This window comes from Phoca vitulina, unplaced genomic scaffold, assembly GCF_004348235.1.
Source record: "Phoca vitulina isolate PV1807 unplaced genomic scaffold, GSC_HSeal_1.0 scaffold2, whole genome shotgun sequence".
NCBI lineage: Eukaryota > Metazoa > Chordata > Mammalia > Carnivora > Phocidae > Phoca > Phoca vitulina.
The window spans coordinates 37,755,629-37,775,527 of record NW_022589705.1 but is presented as its reverse complement, the minus strand read 5'-3'; the positions used below and the strand labels follow the sequence as shown (position 1 = coordinate 37,775,527).

Genomic DNA, 19,899 nt, shown 5'->3' with positions numbered 1-19,899 from the left:
GGCCTTTGATGAGTAACAATATACTCAAAAGAGAAGAGTTAAACTGCAACACCAAAAACACATTCTTCAGGTAAACTGCTAAAGTACAGTGAATAGTAACAATATCTAACCCTACTTTAGAAATTATTCTATTGTCATTTTTTACCACTGTTCAGCATGAAGACAAACAAGAGTAAGATTCTGTTTTGCAGTTAGCAAATAAGTGTAATACAAGAAAATAATTGACAAAAGCACAGTAACAATTCTAGAAGATCAGAGTGGCAAAACAATGAGCCCAATGACATGTGTCAAAGCAAAAAACCGCTCAAGCAATAGTGAATGTATGATCTTGGATATATAAAGCTTTGGCCTTTCTCAACTGGAGTTCTGCAAGAAAATTTGTGCCCTACAGAAAATTATTTTAGTAACTATTTTTTCAATTCTCCTAAAAATGGTACATAGCACTACCATTCTAGATGCATAAAAGACAAGTAACGTATGTATAATGATGCCTGAGGGCCTTGGGATATTCAGGCTTAATTAATTCTCTTGAGGAACCCTGACTGAGGACAATTCATGCTATAGAAATATCAATGTGAAAAAGACAGTTCCTTCTCAAGAAACTTACAGTTTAGAAGGGGAGACTATAAAAGAGGCATGCCAGAATTACACACAAGCACCAAACCACCAGGGTGAAGTAAAAAGGGAACTCCAGTTAAGAGAATGTGCAGAAGGTAATAAGAGTTGAGACCTGAAGTTAGCCAGGTCCTATCATAAGTGGAGGCATCCACTCTTAACTTCAATCTTCACATCTCCTAAAATTCCAACTATCATCTTCATAAATCAGGAGGCATACTTCTTAAATCATTACTCTCTTAATTACAACCTCAATCTAATATTGATCTTAGCAATTCCCCTCCCCACCTTTTAAAAAGTATAAGCTAAGATTTAACTCCTCTTATATGAAAAAGGGCAAAATTTTGAACTGAAACTTGAAATAATGTTGTATTTGCTTTCCGTTTCCTTCAGGCTCTCTTTAAAAAATATCTTGCATGAAAATTTTCTGTACACTGGGTAATATATGGAATTGTTGAATCACTGTATTGTACACCTGAAACTAATATAACACTGTATGTTAACTAACTGGAATTAAAAATAAAAGCTTAAAAAGCAAGCAAGCAAATAAATATATAGATAGATAGAAAAAAAATTTCTATATCATACCTGAGAGTGTATGGTGCTGTGATCTACTTGTGATTCACCACAACCAACATATGAACATCTATTCTATAAATAATTATACAAAAGAAAAGAAAAATAAGGCATTTTATAACGTGTAAATGAACAATAACACTGCAATTTCAATTAAATTTTGATCACACGTTTTAAATCAATGACTAAGTGACTTTACATAGTAAGTTATTTTAACCAAAAGGTATTAGGAACAGAAGAATAAAGTGAGAATATTTCTAAGGTAAAAGCTAATGCCACCTCTAATAAAAGGCAAGCATAAAATATTTTAATGATTTACTAAAACTCTGCAAAAGCAATGCAAGTTAAAACCCAAAGTTTACAGTTTAATTTTTGTTATCAGTAATGATCTTTTTAAAGTATATTCATTTATAAAATCCTTTGAATGTCAAAAAATCTTAGAGTTACCCTTATTCAGATATAAATTTTTATAATACCAAACTTTTGAAAAGGAACATACACATACCTCCAGGCATGCCCAAAGATTTGGTCCTCTGACTTTACAATCCTGACAAGTACCCTATGAAACAAAAATCACATAGACAACATTATCATTATACTGACACAGCCAAACACATACAATTGACTAGTAATATCATATAAAAAATTAGAACTCATGAACACACAGTATTATAGTAATTTATTTAAAAAATACATATTTGGGAGAAAAATGAATAATTTTTTAAGGAAGGAAAAAACTCTATATCTTACATGAGATTTTTGTATTAAGTCTTCTTTTGTTATTTCACCAACTGAATCCAAATGTGGACAATGATTTCGAAAAGCTGCCATTTTGTTAGAAATTTTTTCCTGTCTCCCAAGTATTTCCAAATGAGGTAATACCTACAGGACAAATAACCAAAAAATGTTAATTAAAAAATGCTAATATAGTAAAAATAATTAAAATAAAGGACAGGGTGCCTGAGTGGCTCAGTAGGTTAAGGTCTGCCTTCAGCTCAGGTCATGATCTTGGGGTCCTGGGATCAAGCCCAGCATCAGGCTCCCTCAATGGGGAGTCTGCCTTTCCCTCTCCCTCTGCCCCTCCCCACCGCCCCCCACCCCACCCCACCCCAACCCCGCTCATGTCCATGCATAGGCGCATGCGCTCTCTAATAAAATCGTCAAAAAAATAAAATAAAATAAAGGCTAAAATAATAAGCATATGTGTTTACAAGTCTACCCTAGAATATATTTTTCAAAATATACCTAGATTACCTTCATAATTTAAAATGCACATTGACAATTTCTCTACAAAGTTAACATTTTATAAAGACTGACAACTATGAGGGCCCCTGGGTGGCTCAGCGGTTAAGCGTCTGCCTTCCGCTCAGGTCATGGTCCCAGGGTTCTGGGATCGAGCCCCATACTGGGCTCCCCGCTAAGCTTCTCCCTCTCCCACTCCCACTGTTTGTGCTCTCTCTCTATCTATCTCGCTGTCTCTCTCTCTCTCTCTCTTGCTGTGTCTAATATATAAATAAAATCTTAAAAAATAAAAAAGATTGACACCTATGTATCAATATAAATTTGTTTCTACAATACTTTTGCTACTTTTTCCCCTTTCTTTCCCATTTCACATTTTAAAATATAAATAAGAGAAAAAATTTCATTTATTCCATTTAAGTACTCTTTTTTTTTTTTTTTTAAGATTAACCCTTAGGCTGTAATAGGAATTAAAGGGAAAGAATAGTCAAATGGAAACATTTCTTTTCACACTAGCAGCAGCCCGTAGTGATGATATAAATGAAACTGTCTGGTATGTTAGCAGTATACCAAGATGGTCACAAATCAGAACTTCTCAACATTGGCACCACTAACACTTTGGGCCAGATCTTTCTTGTGGGAGTTTGTACTATGCATTTTAAGGTAATTAGCAACATTTTGCTTCTACCTATTAGATGCCAAACACCCTCCCTATTCTGAGCTTTAACAACTATAGTATAAAATTATGTCCTCAAAGGGACAAAATCGTCCCAAGGTAAAAACCAAATTACCACAAGATCCTTTCAACAACCCTGAGGTGGAGTACCACTATTACCTTCATTTCATATAAGGCTAAGAGAAGCAAATCTGACTGACTTCCCATTGTTAGCATTTGGCAGAATGAGGATTTCAATCCACCTATGTATCTTATGGGTAAGAGCAAGACTGTGAAGTCAAATAGAATTGAGGATACCAATAAGAGCAGGATGGCATAACTAACTTATGGGGCTATTTTAAGGATTAAATGAGGTAGTACACATGTCAAGTGTGTAAATACACAGAGTACTACGCATACACAAGCACATAAAATTTTATTAGGCACTCTGCAGCATCCCATTATATACTTTTTTAATATGACCAGTAAGGTCTCATACCTCCCTTCCCCATATGACCACAAGTTTAAGACTTAGTTTCCCACATCGATTACAATTTTCCTAATATTGTTCAGGAGTTTCCTCAATTCCATTAAAATAAACAGAAGGCAAAATGTTTTGCAATCCCAATACACTTAACTTCCTCCAAGATATCACAATATTACAAATATAACTTATGAGAAAAAGAATGATAGGAATATTATGTCACTAAATTTTATGTATCTCCACTGCAAATCTTATAAATCATAGAGCTAACTGCTATACAGCATTCAATGCGTAGAAATCTTATGACTGGTTCAAGTAAACTGAGTGATTTCCAAGAAAAAGTCTCAAGTTTAAAATTCAGTACTTCTAGATCTTCTTTTGATGTACATTCTTTTTTTTTTTTTTTTTTAAAGATTTTATTTATTTATTCATGAGAGACAGAGAGAGAGGCAGAGGGAGAAGCAGGCTCCCAAGGAGCAGAGAGCCCGATGTGGGACTCGATCCCAGGACCCTGGGATCATGACCTGAGCCGAAGGCAGACGCTTAACCATCTGAGCCACCCAGGCGCCCCTTGATGTACATTCTTAATAACAAGGCTTTTCATGCCCTTAGTTTATCTTTGGGGTTTGAGAACACTATTTGGGAACAAAATAAGAAACTTACTAGGAAAGAATAAACACTTATAAATGCTAAAATATTAACACATTAGTAAACACATTAAACAAAAAGTTTCAATGAAATCAAATGAGTCCAATATTATCTTGCAACCTACAAAATACAACGGGAAATCACCCTGGGGATTAATAGTGAATAAATAGTTATTTCTAAATATTACATTATTACATAACATTAGGGATGCCTGGGTGGCTCAGTCGATTAAGCATCTGACTCTTGATTTCAGCTCAGGTCATGATCTCAGGATCATGAGATTGAGCCCTGCAACAGGCTCCACACAAGTCTGCTTGAGATTCTTTCCCTCTGCCCCTCCCCATGCTCCAGACTTTCAGATGCATGAAGTTAAACTTAAAATAACTGTTAATATTTTCCATTTCTTATTTACATTTTAGGAAGAGTCTGGCAATCTTTCCCACATCTCACTTCCTTTTGTGCTTAGATATTTCTTCCCTCTCATCCAACTACCTCTACTGCCAGCCATTATGGAGTAACAGGAAACAGATTCACGCTCTCAACGTAATTAACTAAAAAGCCAGACAAAATATATAAAACAATGGTTATCAGACATTGAACAATAGGCAACGAGGCAACTGCCCCACCTGACTGCCTAGAAAGAACTTCTAGGCCATAGTACACATAAGAGAAAACCCAAACAGTCTAGCAATCTCCTTGAGTTGAAGGGGCAGTACTGAAAATGCGGAGAGGCCAAGGTGGCTAGAATTCACAAGGCAGAGTAACAGAGAGGAAGGAACTAAACACAGAGCAAATAAACTCATGAGATTTGTAGAGGGCTACCATCAGGTTTTTAGCTGAGAACTGATAAGCATGCATGTGCATGTGATTAAACTACCCTAAACAAGGGAAAGAACTACTGTAAAGGAGTAGGTAGAACAATCCTCACAGCCAATACAGATCTGTTTGTGCCCCCATCAGTAAGTTTAAAGCCTTCATAATACAGAAGGAACAAAGTACTCAGAGGGTATTGCCCCAGTAATAGGAAATAAAGTATCCCTAGACTAAAAACTACTTTTGTTCTGCCTTTAAAAAGCTCAAAACAATATTACAGGACTAAACTATTACCAAGGCACTTAACTGTGTCCCAGAACAAAGCTAAGGATATTTAAAGCAATAATAATGAAAAAAAAAAAACAGCACCAGACAAGATTTTTAAAATGGCAATGCCTGGCATCCAATCAAAAATTACAAGACAGGAATGCAAGCTGGTACAGCCACTCTGGAAAACAGTATGGAGGTTCCTCAAAAAGTTGAAAATAGAGCTACCCTACGACCTAGCAATTGCACTACTATTCACCCCAAAGATACAAATATAGTGATCCAAAGGGGCACCTGCACCCCAATGTTTATAGCAGCGATGTCCACAATAGCCAAACTTTATCCAGATGAATGGATAAAGATGTGGTATATATATACACACACAATGGACTACGCCTCAGTCATCAAAAAAATGAAATCTTGCCATTTGCAATGATGTGGATGGAACTAGAGGGTATTATGCTAAGCGAAATAAGTCAATCAGAGAAAGACAATTATATGATCTCACTGATATGGGAATTTAAGAAACAAGGCAGAGGATCATAGGGGAAGAGAGGAAAAAATAAAACAAGACGAAATCAGAGAGGGAGACAAACCATAAGAGACTCTTAATTGTAGGAAACAAACTGAGGGTAGCTGGAGGGGAGGGGGTGGGGGGTTGGAGTAACTGGATAATGGACATTAAGGAGGGCATGTGATGTAATGAGCACTGGGTATTATATAAGACTGGTGAATCACTGAACTCTACCTCTGAAACCAATAACACATTACATATTAATTGAATTTAACTTTAAAAAAAATAAAAAGTATTGAGAAATAATCTTATCCAGCACAAATGTACCTCTCCTGTCCACCTGCCCTAGTTTTCAGGGCACCCATCTGCTGTCTTAAGCCCACTCTCTTGAAATACCCCTGTGCTATGAAGATGTCCATGGGGCAGTAACCATATTTATGTTGCTCTATACTGTATCATATTTTGTCATCATTCAGTTATAAAATCTTTTATAATTCAAAAAAATTACAAGATATACAAAGAAGAAAAATCAGATCCACAGCAAGGAAAAAAAGAGATCCAGAGATAATACAGATGACAGGATAAAGGATACACATTTTATTTTTTATTTATTTTTAAAGTAGGCTCCAGTCCCAGCTAGAGCCCAACACAGGGCTTGAACTCACAACCCTAAGATCAATACCTGAGCTGAAATCAAGAGTTGGACACTCTACTGACTGAGCCACCCAGGTGCCCCAAGGATACACATTTTAAAGAAAAACTATACTGCAAATTGAAATACAAAAAAAAGACTGAGAAAATTAGAGTATCACTCAGCTGGGTGCAAAAGTCCAAATTTGATGAAAAATAAAATCCTACAAATTAAAGCAACACAACGAACTCAAAGCACAAGACACAGGAACAAATTACACCATGGCACATTAAAAACAAGTTGCTTAAGGGGGGCAGTGCAGGCCACTGGCTTCCCCACAGCACCCTCCATGGGGCTGCCTTGCAGGCTAGGTGTGGCTAAAAACCAACCAACCAACCAACAAGTTGCTTAAAACCAGTAATAAAAAGAACATCTTCAAAGTACCCAAGAAAGGCCAATAATGTACGCTGGAAACAATGCAAGCCAGAAGACAGTGGAGCAACATCTGTACAGTACTGAAAGATCACTGTCAACCTAGAATTCCATACCTAGGAAGACAGCTTTCAAAAAAAGGCAAAATAAAGACCTCTTACAAAAATGCTGAAAGAGGGGCACCTGGATGGCTTAGTCAGTTAAGCATCTGCCTTGGGCTCAGGTCATGATCCCAGGGTCCTGGGATGGTGCCTGCTTTAGGCTCCCTGCTCAGTAGGGAGTCTGCTTCTCCCTCTCCCTCCACCCCTCTACCCCGACTCATGTCCTGTCCTGCATGCTCTCTCGCTCTCTAATAAATAAAAAATCTTTAAAATAAATAAAATAAAAATGCTGGAACAACTTATTACCAGCTTACCTGCACTGTAAAACCTACATATATGCTTCAATATTTTTTTTCATGCTCATATAATCAAATACAGAAAGAGAGACCTATATGGCCTTTTTTGGCCAATAATACAGACATCCCTCTCTCTCAACTTTTTCTTGGATACACATATGTCATGATGCATGCCCTGCATAAATTATTCAATTAATTCTTCTATAGATGAATACTCTCTGTTTCCATATTCTGCCATTAAAAATACCCATATGATCTTGGGATGCTTGGCTGGTTCAGTCGGCAGAATGTGTGACTCTTGATCTCGGGATTCTGAGTTTGAGCCCCAAGTTAGGTGTAAAGATTACTTAAAAAAACAAAATCTTAAAAAAAATCTATATAATCTTAATACAGGCCAGTTTGTAAAATCAGATTTTGCAAGATTACATTTCAAAAATTATACAACTTACATTTCCACTAGTAAAGCCATTTTCTGCACAGCAACGCCATTTTCTCTACTAGCAATAAACATCACTGTTTTTTTACTTTTGCCATTTAATAGGCACATTGTTAGATTTCACCAGTACTTTAATTTGCATTACTTGACAACCAGTGAGTTTGAGTGTCTTTTCATAAGTTCTATGGCCTCATAGATTTGCTCTTTTATTAACTACTACTTTGAAGGTTTTTTTTTTTTTTGTCTTCTGGATTCAAATAGAATTTCTACACTGCAGGGGTGCCTGGGTGGCGCAGTTGTTAAGCGTCTGCCTTCGGCTCAGGTCATGATTCCAGGTGCTGGGATCGAGCCCTGCATTGGGCTCCCTGCCCCGCGGGAAGCCTGCTTCTCCCTCTCCCACTCCCCCTGCTTGTGTTCCCTCTCTTGCTGTCTCTGTCAGGTAAATAAACAAAATCTTAAAAAAAAAAAAAAGAATTTCTGCACTGCAAATATTTTTTCAAACTATTTGTTTATTAAGTTTTTAATTTTGATGAAATACACAAATTTATCATCTTAGCCATTTCTAAGTGTACAGTTCAGCAACATTATACAACATTCACACTGTTGTTCAACCAACATTGTCCAACATTCACATTGTTGTACAACCAATCTCCAGAACTCTTTTCATCTTGCAAAACTGAAACTCCACAGCCATTAAATAGGAGCTCTCCATTCCACCTCCCACCAGCCCCTGGCAACCACCATTCTACTTTATCTCTATGAATTTGACTAGTCTGGGGATCCAAAGAGGTTTTTCAGAGGAATTATACAGTATGTCTTTGTGATGACATTATTTCACTTAGCCTAATGTCCTAAAGATTCACCCATTTCGTAAGCATGTCAGAATTTCCTTCCTTTTCCAGGCTGAATAACATTCAGTTGTGTTTGTATATATACCACATTTTGTTAATTCATTCATCGATCACTGGACACTTGGGTTGCTTTCACCTTTTGGCTATTGTGAATAATGCTGCCATGAACACAACCGTACAACTATCTCTTCAAATCCTTGCTTTTACTTCTTTTGGGTAGATATCCAGAAGTGAAATTGCTGGATCAGGGGTGCCTGGCTGATTCAGTTGGTAGAGCACGCAAGTCTTGATCTTGGGGTTCTGAGTTTGAGTTCCATGTTGGATGTGGAGACTATTTAATAAATAAATAAACTTTGAAAAATAAATTGCTGGATCATATGGTAATTCTATTTTTCAATTTTTGAGGAATCACCATACTATACATATACATATATACCAGCAGCCATAGTGGCTGCACCATTTTACATTCCCAGTCCAATGCACAAGGGTTCCAATTTCTCCACATCTTCACCAACCCTTACTTTTCTAGGTTTTTTTTTTTTTTTCCTGGTTTTTTGATAGTAGCTATCCTAATAGGTGTGAGGTGATCTTGCTGTGGTTTTGATTTGCATTTCCCTAATGATTAGTAATGTTGAGTATCTTTTCATGTATTCATTAGCCATTTATTTATATACCTTCTTTAGAGAAATGTCTATTCAACTCGTTTTTTAATTGGGTTGTTCGTTTCTTTTTGTTGTTGAGTTGTAGGAGTCCTTTACATGTTCTGGGTATTTAACTCCTTATCAGATATATGATTTGCAATATATTTTCACCCATTCCATAGGTTGCCTTTTTACTCTCGACTGTGCCCTCTGATGCACCGCTTTTAATGTGATATAGTCAAATTTATCTATTTACCTTTGTTGCCTGTGCTTTTGCTGTCATATCCAAGGAATCACTGCCAAATCCAATGTCACAAATGTTTTCTTCTAAGAGTTTTAGTTCTTATGCTTAGGCCTTTGATCCATTAGAGTCAATTTTTCTATGCGGTGTAAGGTAAGCATCCAACTTCATATGTTTGCATGTGGGTATATAATTTGCCCAATTCCCTTTGTTGAAAAGACCTTTCCCCTCTTTGAACAGTCTTGGCACTCTTGTCAAAAAACATCTGATCATATATATGAAGGTTATTTATGGACTCTATGCTATTCCACTAGCTTATGTCTATCTTAGTACCAATACTGCTAACTTTCTTACAGTATCCTTTATCATTAAAGGCTTTAATTTTTATAAAATCAAACATGTCTCTTATAATAGCTTGAGTTTCTAATCTTAAAATTTCCTAGTCCATATAGCTAAAGCTGTAGAATAACCTTAACTAGTTGTTAAACAAGGCTTTAATCCATCTGGGGTTTATCTTAAGATAGGAACCCAATTTTATTTTCTTCTAGATGGGCAGACAGTTGTACCAGCACCACTTACTACACAATCTACCCATTACCTACTGAACTGTAATACTATCTTTACCTTTACTACACTTGCACATATTTCTGGATCCTTCATTTTGTTCCACTAATCTACTTATGCCAATACCATATTTAATCTGAATACATGGAATGTAGAGTATTTCAATAACTGTAAGACATTCCTCATTCACTATTCCTTTTCAGTTTCCTTGGCTATTCTCTGAATATACTAGAAAACACGATAGTTTAACCTCTTGTTTTCCAGTATTAATTATTTAACTTTATTGTTTTAATGCATTTACTAGAATCTCTAAGGCAATGTTAAATATAAAAATGTTAAAGAAAAAGTGATTTTGGGCATCCATTTCTGGGTCCTTGTTTTAATGGTCTAGCCACTTAGGATATTTGCTGTAATTTCCTCCTATTCTTAATTTACTTTGATTTTTTACATTAGAATTCTTTTTTTAAAGTAAGTTCTAAGCCCAATATGGGGCTTGAACTCACGACCCCAAGATCAAGAGTCATACGTTCTACTGACCGAGCCAGCAAGACGCCCCTAATTAGAAATGGCCAAGATTTTTATTTATTTATTTGAGAGAGTGAGGAGAGACAAGGAGCAGGGGGAGGGGCAGAGGGAGAAGCAGACTCCCCACTGAGCAGGGAGCCTGATGTGGGGCTCGATCCTGGGACTCCGGGATCATGACTTGAGCCGAAGGCAGATGCTCAACTGAATGCGCCACCCAGGCACCCCAGAATTGGCCTTAATGAACTTTATTAAATGTCTTCTCAGCAGCTACTGATGATTTACTATATTCCTTATTTCATCCACTGATATAATCTATTAACAGATTTGATACGAATGATCCTTGCATTGGTATGCCTATGGGTCAAAATGTACTATTAGTCTGTTGCTTCATATCTAGATTCTATTGGTTAATATCGTATTTAGAAATTTTGCAAGTGAAATTGACCTTTTTGGGTAACATTTTTATCAGGGATAAAAGTACATGTGCTTCACAGAATACATTCAGTAGCTTTGCATCTTCTATACCATAGAAAAGGTTTTATTATTTATTATTATTATTGTATGTTCTTTATAAATTAAATGAAACTCAGCTGTGAAATTATCTGCTATGGTGCCTCTTTGCAGGACATATCTTCAATCATCTTCTGACCCTTTAGTGGGAATGGGTCAATTCAAGTTTTTCACTTCTTGGATCAAATTTACTAATTTATATTTTGCTATTAAATCATGCATGCCCTCTCAATTTTCAACTTTACATCATAGCATGCATGTAATATTCTCAAGAAAACTGCATAACATTCCATTAATCTCCCCTATATCCATGTGTCTTTGATGTTTCCTTTCTCGTTCCTAATCTTGTGCATTTTTACTTGATTTTATTTTCTTCTACAAAGGTTTATCTAGTTCATTGGTCTTTGCAGAGAACCAGCTTTGTGATTTATCCTTTCCACTATTTTTGTTCTGTTGTTGCCAATTCCATTAATTACAGCTTTATCTTTAATTTCCATGTCGTACTTGGTTTTGGTTTTATTTTCTTAATCCCTAAATATGAGTACTAAATTCTCTTTTTTTTCCTCACTTAATAAAAGTATTTAATTAGTATGCATTTTCCTTTAAATACCAATGTTGGCCAATTAAACGGAAATTTTCTCATTGCTTTTTAGATAATCTTAATCTTGCTTTTGATTTTAGAATGTTTTAAGTCCACCATTAGAACAGATACATAAAAGGTACATTCACAAATGAATACTACACAACAGTCTGACCACTTGAAATGGATGATTTATCACATTCACAAATGAATACTACACAACAATTTGACCACTTTAAATGGATGGATAATTTATCAACAGAGATAGATCTAAAGTACATAATGTTGGATTGGAAAAAAAGGAAGATACAGAATGATACGTACTGTATGAAACCACTAAAGTAAAAATTTAAAACCTGCATTACAGCACACTGTATCTGGATGTAGACATCCTATAAAAATATAGTCATTGAAGGTTATGTACTCTGTTGCCTCAGAACAAAGAAATGGGGACTGGGGAAAGATTAAGTACTCTCTCTTCTGGTGTCTGGTATTAATCTTTTGGTATCTAAACAATTTAATGAGAACTAGTCCATGTAAACAAAAGCTAATAATTTGTACCAAGGCAATTTAGTATTCCTTACAATTAAACATAACACTATCAAAATAGAAGGCCCTTAATATTCTAGTTACCTGGGGTGCCTGGGTGGCTCATTCGTTAAGCGTCTGCCTTCAGCTCAGGTCATGATCTCCAGGTCCTGGGATCGAGCCCCACATCAGGCTCCCTGCTCAGCGGGGAGTCTGCTTCTCCCTCTCCCTCTGCCTCTCCCCACTGCTCCTACTCTCTCTCTCTCTCTCTCTGTATCTCTCTGTCTCAAATGAATAAATTAAAAAAAAAAATTCTATAAAAAAAAAAAAATTCTAGTTACTTAGTTTTACTCAATTAATTCACTATGGTAATAAAATCATTCTTTTATTCCTTCTTTTGATAAAGATTTACTGAGAGTAGGATATTTAGACACAAGAGGACAAGGCAACAGAGGTTCTAAGCTGCTTCAATTTCTTCTCCAGTGTATACCAAAAGAAAGAAGGCATTCATGCTTTCACTCTGGTCTGACAGTTTGCCCAGGGAAGACAGGTACTAGGCATTAGAAAAGACAGACAACACAAAGGCAGTGAATAAATGTAAATGAAAATGCCTTTTTTTAAGTATATAGATGTAGATCCCACAAAACTCTGAGATTCCTTTAGAAGCTTATGGGTCACAGGATGGGAATCACCAGGGAGCACAAGAAAATTCAAGCTCTGCATGGAAATTAAGGCTTTTCATAATTGACCCCAATTTGTCCTTACCTTTACAATCTTTTATCTGGCAACCTTTTCCGCAACCTTTTCCTCTAACTACCCTAACTAGACTTATTTGAAATTTTCTCAGCCTTATAATGATGGCAATAACCCCAACTAAAAAATGTTCCTGGACGAATTCATGTTCTATGATGTACAGCTCAATTGCCCATCTGCAGATTCAAAACTGCTTCTGAAGTTATTACTTTTAAGCAGGGGGAAGGAGGGAATACCTTGGCAGTACAATCAATTTTCATGCCCAAAATTCTACCCTTGCCATCCAAAAAAACAGAAGAGCACATATTCAAGTTTTAGGAAAAGCAAAGGGACCTGTGTCATTAATATTTGTTACACATCAGGACATAGTTGGTGACCTAATAAGAACCTTTTAATATTGAGAAACCGTCTGCATTCCATTGCCTAATCTATTCTAAAAGGTAAAGCTATTTATAGAGTCAGATTCAAGCAACCATGAGAAAAAATTTATGTCAGGAAAACTGGTAAATAATTTAATAGTCATAGAGAAGATTGATATGAATCCAGAAAGTCTTTACTAGCAGGTGGCAGAACTGTTCGTATTTTTAACAAAACTCTGGATAAAGGCACAGAAGGCAGGCTTGCAAAATCTAGTTATAAAATTTTAAAAATTAAGTTTTTTAGGGGTGCCTGGCTGGCTCAGAAGAGTATGCCACTTTTTTTTTTTTTAAAGATTTTATTTAAAGATTTGAGACAGAGATACAGAGAGAGAGAGAGAACGAGAAGGGGGAAAGGCAGAGGGAGAGTGAGAAGCAGGCTCCCCACTAAGCCAGGAGCCCGATGTGGGTCTCAATCCCAGGACCCTGGGATCATGACCCAAGCTGAAGGCAGACGCTTAACCATCTGAGCCACCCAGGCACCCCAAGTATGCGACTCTTGATCTCAGGGTCGTAAGTTTGAGCCCCATGTTGGCAGAGTTTCCTTAAAAAAAAAAAAACACAAAAACTAAAACCTAAAAAATAAATAAATAAATTTTTTTATGTAACTTATAAATGTTTTTTTATAGGTAATGGAGAGTAAAGAGTACACTTGTGATGTACAGAATTTTGAATCGCTACATTGTACGCCTGAAGCTAATATTCCATTATATGTTAACTATATATACTGAAATTAAAATTAAAAATAACAAAAAATAAATTAAACTGAAAATAATAGTTCTTTTTTTTTAAAATTTCATTTATTCATTTGATAGAGAGCACAAGTAGTGGGGAGAGGCAGAGGGAGAGGCAAAGGGAGAGGCAGAGAGAGAGAGGGAAAAGCAGGCTCCCGGCTGAGCAAAGAGCCTGAAGTGGGGCTGCATCCCGGGACATGGAGATCATGACCTGAGCCGAAGGCAGACGCTTAACCATCTGAGCCACCCAGGTGCCCCTGACAGTAATAGGTTGTTTTTCTTTTTTTTTAAGATTTTATTTATTGGGGCGCCTGGGTGGCTCAGTTGGTTAAGCAATTGCCTTCGGCTCAGGTCATGATCCTGGAGTCCCGGGATCGAGTTCCGCATTGGACTCCCTGCTCAGCAGGGAGTCTGCTTCTCCCTCTGATCCTCCCCCTCTCATGCTCTCTGTCTCCCATTCTCTCCCTCAGATAAATAAATAAAAAACCTTTAAAAAAAAAGAGAGAGATTTTATTTATTTATTTGACAGAGAGCAAGAGCAGGAACACAAGTAGGGGGAGTGGGAGAGGGAGAAGCAGGCTTCCCACCGAGCAGGGAGCCCCGATGCGGGGCTCGATCCCAGGACCCTGGGATCATGACCTGAGCCGAAGGCAGATGCTTAACGACTGAGCCACCCAGGCGCTTGGAAAAATGAGCTAAAATTAACAAAGATGGTCATACCATATCCTATATTAGGGTTCAAAGAATCTACTGTCTAAAGTGACACTAAAAAGAAAAGGGTTTCAAGTATTTAGAATCCAGACTCTAGGAGATGCATGGAACAGGAGTGCAATTCTTACTCAATTTATCAATAGGTTTCAGGATAAAAAGAGTAATCGGTCTTATCTTATTCATAAACTAGATTATATCTGGAATATTTTATTTATGAAGAATACTAAAAGCTACAGGGGCGCCTGGGTGGCTCAGATGGTTAAGCATCTGCCTTCGGCTCGGGTCATGATCCCTGGGTCCTGGGATCGAGCCCCACGTCCGGCTCCTGACTCAGCAGGGAGCCTGCTTCTCCCTCTGCCTCTCCCCCTGCTCGTACTCTCTCTCTCCATCTCTGTGTCTCGAATGAATAAATAAAATCCTTTAAAAAAAAAAAAGAATACTAAAAGCTACAGAATAAGAATACCTTCCATAGAAATCCTTTAAAATAAATAATTTGGAAACTATCTTGTAAGACAACACTGTGGCTAAGAGTAGTTTCTGGAGCAAGGCTACTTAGGTTCAAACCCAATTTCCCTATGTCCTAGGTTTGTGACCAGGGTTATTTCTCTGTGCCTCAATTCCCTCATCTATAAAACTGAGATAACCATAAATATCTACCTCATGGAGTTCTGGAGTATGTATAAAGCACATACAAAGTGCTGGGGCACCTGGCTGGCACAGTCTGTTAAGCATCTGACTCTTGGTTTCGGCTCAGGTCATCATCTCATGGGTCATGAGATCTAGCCGCCTCCGGCTCTGCACTCAGCAGGGAGTCTGCTTGAAGATTCTCTCCGTCTTCCCCTCCCGACTTGAGCATGGTTGTGCACACACTCTCTCAAATAAATAAATCTTTAAAAAAAAAATAAATAAATAAAATTTAAAAATACATATAAAGTGCTTTAAACAGAGTGAGACAGTAAACAAAATATTAACTACCATGTGAAATAATTCAAGTATGGGCTTTTAGACAGAAGACAAAGGTTGGCAGACTTGATATATGTGTTCCAATTATTTGGACATAATGATTCTTTAAGTATGAGGAATACTTTTTTTATGTAACTGGAGAAAGTTAGCACTAGTAAACCCAATCAATGGTGAAGATTTTCAATGATTAGAGCTATTAAGAGATCCGGAAGTGGGTGGAAAAACTCCCTCAACTCCCCTTTGTTTGATAGGATAATTCTGAGGCAGTTCCACAAAAATCTCCACAGGATTAACCCCCCCACACACACACCAGATCCCATTCATTGGCCTTTTTTCCCTTCCTTAAATCTTTACCCACTCCCTCACTGCTGCTTCCAGCATCTCACCTGCACCCATGTCTTTTCGTTTTGTTTTGTTTTTAAGTAAGCTCTACTTAACATGGGGCTTGAACTCATGACCCCAAGATCAAGATTCACATGTTCTACCAACTGAGCCAGCAGGTGCCCCTGCACCAATGTTTTTATCTAAAGGCCTGCTTTCAAGATAGCACTTCAGAGAAACTACAAGGACCACAAAAGTAATGCTACGGACATCTAGCTCAACCTAAAGCTGCCCAAAGGAATCTCCTGGTCTCAATCTTCTCCCAATTACAGTTCATTCTGCATTCATGTGGAATACATACCTCTTCTGATCAAACACCTTTAATGAATGAAGTCTTTCATAATTTGTATTTTTCATCTCCTATTACTAACTTACATAACCCATAACTTACTATCAGCCAATTGTTCTACCAATCCTGTGCTCGCTTCGGCAGCACATATACAAATTGTTCTACCAATCCTTTCTTAAATATAACTCGTATCTTTTCAGGAACCCAATTATCTTTTTATTTTAGAAATGTCCTACAATATTCCCCTGTTGAAAACCTTTCAAAGCTCACTCATCTCAAATACCATCTCTACCAAGACTCAATAACAAGTAATGTCTCCCTCACCTAAATTCCTGGTTATAATACTCATAAGACACTTACAGTAGTAGTGGGAAAAAAAAAAAAAACTACCCTACTTGACCAGAAGTTTGACTATACTTCTTTGAAGGCAGAAACAACGTTTCATTATTTTTATTTTCCAAAGGGCTTTCCCTGGTAAACTCACAGATATTTACTTACTTAGCCTTCTAAGATAACTATTTTGATACACGCACAATTTTTAAAATATTAGTTCTCAGAGCACCTGGCTGGTTCAGTCAGTAGAACATGGGACTCTATCTCAGAGTCATGAGTTCAAGCCCCACGATGGGCATAGAGCTCACTTTAAAAACATAATAAAAATAAAAGTTCTCTTAATATATATACTATACATATATATACTATACAAAATTCATGCTCCTTTTTATAGATGATTATACCACTGTACTTATCTTGGAATCTTTGGAGCTATCCTATTTATCAAAATGCTCTTGCCATCACATGCAGACTTGAAAAAAAAAGTTTAAAAACTATACTAAAGAAGGAACTGTTACTGGGGCACTGTCTGGCTCAGTTGGAGAAGCATATCACTCTTCATCTGGGGGTTGTGAATTCAAGCCCCCTGTTCGGTGTAGAGATTACTTAAATAATTAAAACTTTAAAAAAAAAGCTGTTACTTATTACTTTTAAAAAGATACCATATTTCAAATTTCTCACCATAAATCTTTCATCATTTCTGTACTTTATGCTCTTGCAGAGTCCACAGTCTTATTTTATAATTCACAGTGCTTTAATATCTATCTGAATTCCAATTTTTATCAAAGGTTACTTCAGCAAGATTATTTCAGGCTTTAAGGAAATTCTGACCCTTACACAATTTTGAAATGCTTCTGTCATGGGAAAAGACTTTACTTCTTGGCATTCCTAATTTAGAGACTTGGCATGAGGTTCAACTAAGATTGCACATGTGAAAGGTCATTGAAAATTCTAACAGCAATACATAAAAATTAAAAATTATCTCCTTAACTCAGAATTTCAAATATTTAAAATAAACTACTACAATCTAATGCCATTAAACTGCACTGTTATTTGGTTATTGGTAGTTTATGAAAGACAAAAAGTGAAAGTTGGCAATAAACGAGATCAAAAATAAGATGTAATCTTAAGTAGACTATCCCTCTTGCATACAGCAGGTCAAATACTTTATTCCTGGAATATTTTTCGTATAATCCTTTTCTTCCAATCCTACCAAAGTAAATGAAATAACACAAACCTACCAACATAATATAACTATTACTACTCCCTTTTATAAAACTAGCATCATCTATCAATAAGATTCCTACTTTTTCCCGTATTTATATTAATATTAATTCATTAACAATATTTGTATTAGGTTCAAGTCAAATAGCTTATTATCTGATTTGATCAGACCTTCCCAAATGATAAAATCCCCTCAACTAGAAATGGATCGAAGACAGCCTCGTTATTTTTTAAACAGATTTTTCTTAAAGAAAAAACAATGTAATTAAACTTTAAAAATTATATAATTCTAGGGGCGCCTGGGTGGCTCAGATGGTTAAGCGTCTGCCTTCAGCTTAGGTCATGACCCCAGAGTCCTGGGATCAAGCCCCACATCGGGCTCCTGGCTCAGCGGGGAGCCTGCTTCTCCCTCTCTGTCTGCCTCTCCCCCTGCTCATGCTCTCTCTTTCTGTCTGTATCTGTGTGTCTCAAATTAATAAATAAAATCTTAAAAAAAAAAAGAAAAATTAAAAAAAAGAAAAATTATATAATTCTAAATATCTATTAAGCAAGACGTCTAGAGATCCCTGTAGTAAAATTCATCCTCAGTTTAGAGCCTATGCATGCTCCTGCTAGGATTTTACCCTCTGGCCCAATTTTCCAGGCCTAACACTAATTATAAGAGAATGTAAACCCTAAAATATTTAAGTTGAGTGCAAAACACCTAGAAGATTCTCAAACAATAGTTCAACTTGCACCCTGTAAACATTCAAATGAAGAACATTTTGTACTTGGTAAATATATATGACTAAAGGTCTGGAAAACTACACACTATGAAAATTCGACACAAACAAAAGCTGCAGATGGACAGACTGTACGGAATAACCTCTGAAACAACATGGATCAAATATTGGTCGGAGAAAAATTCCAGGGACGATGACACCTAGGATTTTCCCGTTAATAACAATGAATAACGGGGCTTTGGGGCTGCATGAATAGGTCCGATCACCTCAAATTGCGCTACAAAGCGAAACCAAGACCTAGGATCCAGCGCGCTGCGGGGCTTTCAATCGTCTGCGCCCACCATGGGGGGCTGGCAAATCGGATGGGACACCGTGGAAAGGAGCGGGGCCCCTCTCAGGGATTCGCTTCACCCCTCCAGCCTCCCGCTTCCCAGGGGAGCGCCCCCTGGGGGACCCTTCCTCAAATCTGCAACTGACTTGCGTCCTTCGCCGATCCCCGCCGTGGCGGCCACCAGATCATTACTGTAACGCAGAGCACAGAGACCTAGGCCTTCATCTCCCCCGCGCGCCCACCAACACCACAGACTAAGAAAAAGAGGCCACTGCAGCGGCTGCAGCCCCAGAGCGCGGGAGCGAGAACCGAGACCGGCTCCTGGCGGCAGGCGAAGCGCCCTTCAGCCCCGCGCCCCTCCCAGGAGCGCCGCGCTCACCTCCACGGCCTTCCCCGCGGACCCCGCCAGCGCGGCCAACGGTGGCCTGCGGCCGCACCTCCGCAAAATCCTCTTTCACTCCCCGGGATTCGGAGAGGGGTGGCGTCGCGTCAGGAGGGCCGCGAAATGGCTCCGCAGCGCTGCCCGCGGGGTACCCGCCGCCCGCACCAGCCACTTCCCGCAGCAACCGCAGCTCCTTCCGGTGTCTCCGCGGACGCCGCAGGCGTCTGGGGCGTCGCGGGAGGGCGGGAAGGGGCGGAGCTGCCGAGACAACCCGCCCCACCCGTGGGGCGTGGCCGCGGTGGATGGGCCCAGGTGCAGAGACCGTGGTGTGTCCTAACCCCTGGGACTTGCAGAGTGGCTCTGCTGCTGGGACGGAGTACTTGCAGAGCAGTTTTAGGCTTCGGGCTCTTGTCATTTTTACACATGTTCTCCCCCTCTTCTACATTCACACTATACGACCTTTGGCAGGTCTTGTTTCAATGCATTAGAGAATTTGCATTAAGGCTGGCCACT

General features: G+C 38.1%; 1 protein-coding gene across 4 annotated transcripts in view; it reads right to left on the bottom strand.

Annotated features, from left to right (window-relative positions):
* USP33 (ubiquitin specific peptidase 33) overlaps positions 1–19,608 on the bottom strand; it is a 58,243-nt gene extending 38,635 nt beyond the window's left edge. For 3 of the 4 annotated variants that reach the window (XM_032425545.1, XM_032425551.1, XM_032425569.1), the window contains exons 1-5: positions 19,384–19,608; positions 15,419–15,649; positions 1,942–2,073; positions 1,697–1,750; positions 1,204–1,266 (exon numbers count right to left, since the gene is read on the bottom strand). In XM_032425545.1, coding sequence (XP_032281436.1) covers positions 1,204–1,266; positions 1,697–1,750; positions 1,942–2,073; positions 15,419–15,493 — 324 coding nt within the window. In that variant the 5' untranslated portion in view covers positions 15,494–15,649; positions 19,384–19,608. The remainder of the gene's footprint in view (positions 1–1,203; positions 1,267–1,696; positions 1,751–1,941; positions 2,074–15,418; positions 15,650–19,383) is intronic. The other variant, XM_032425560.1, reaches the window with a different exon arrangement.
* Positions 19,609–19,899: the final 291 nt, after the last annotated feature.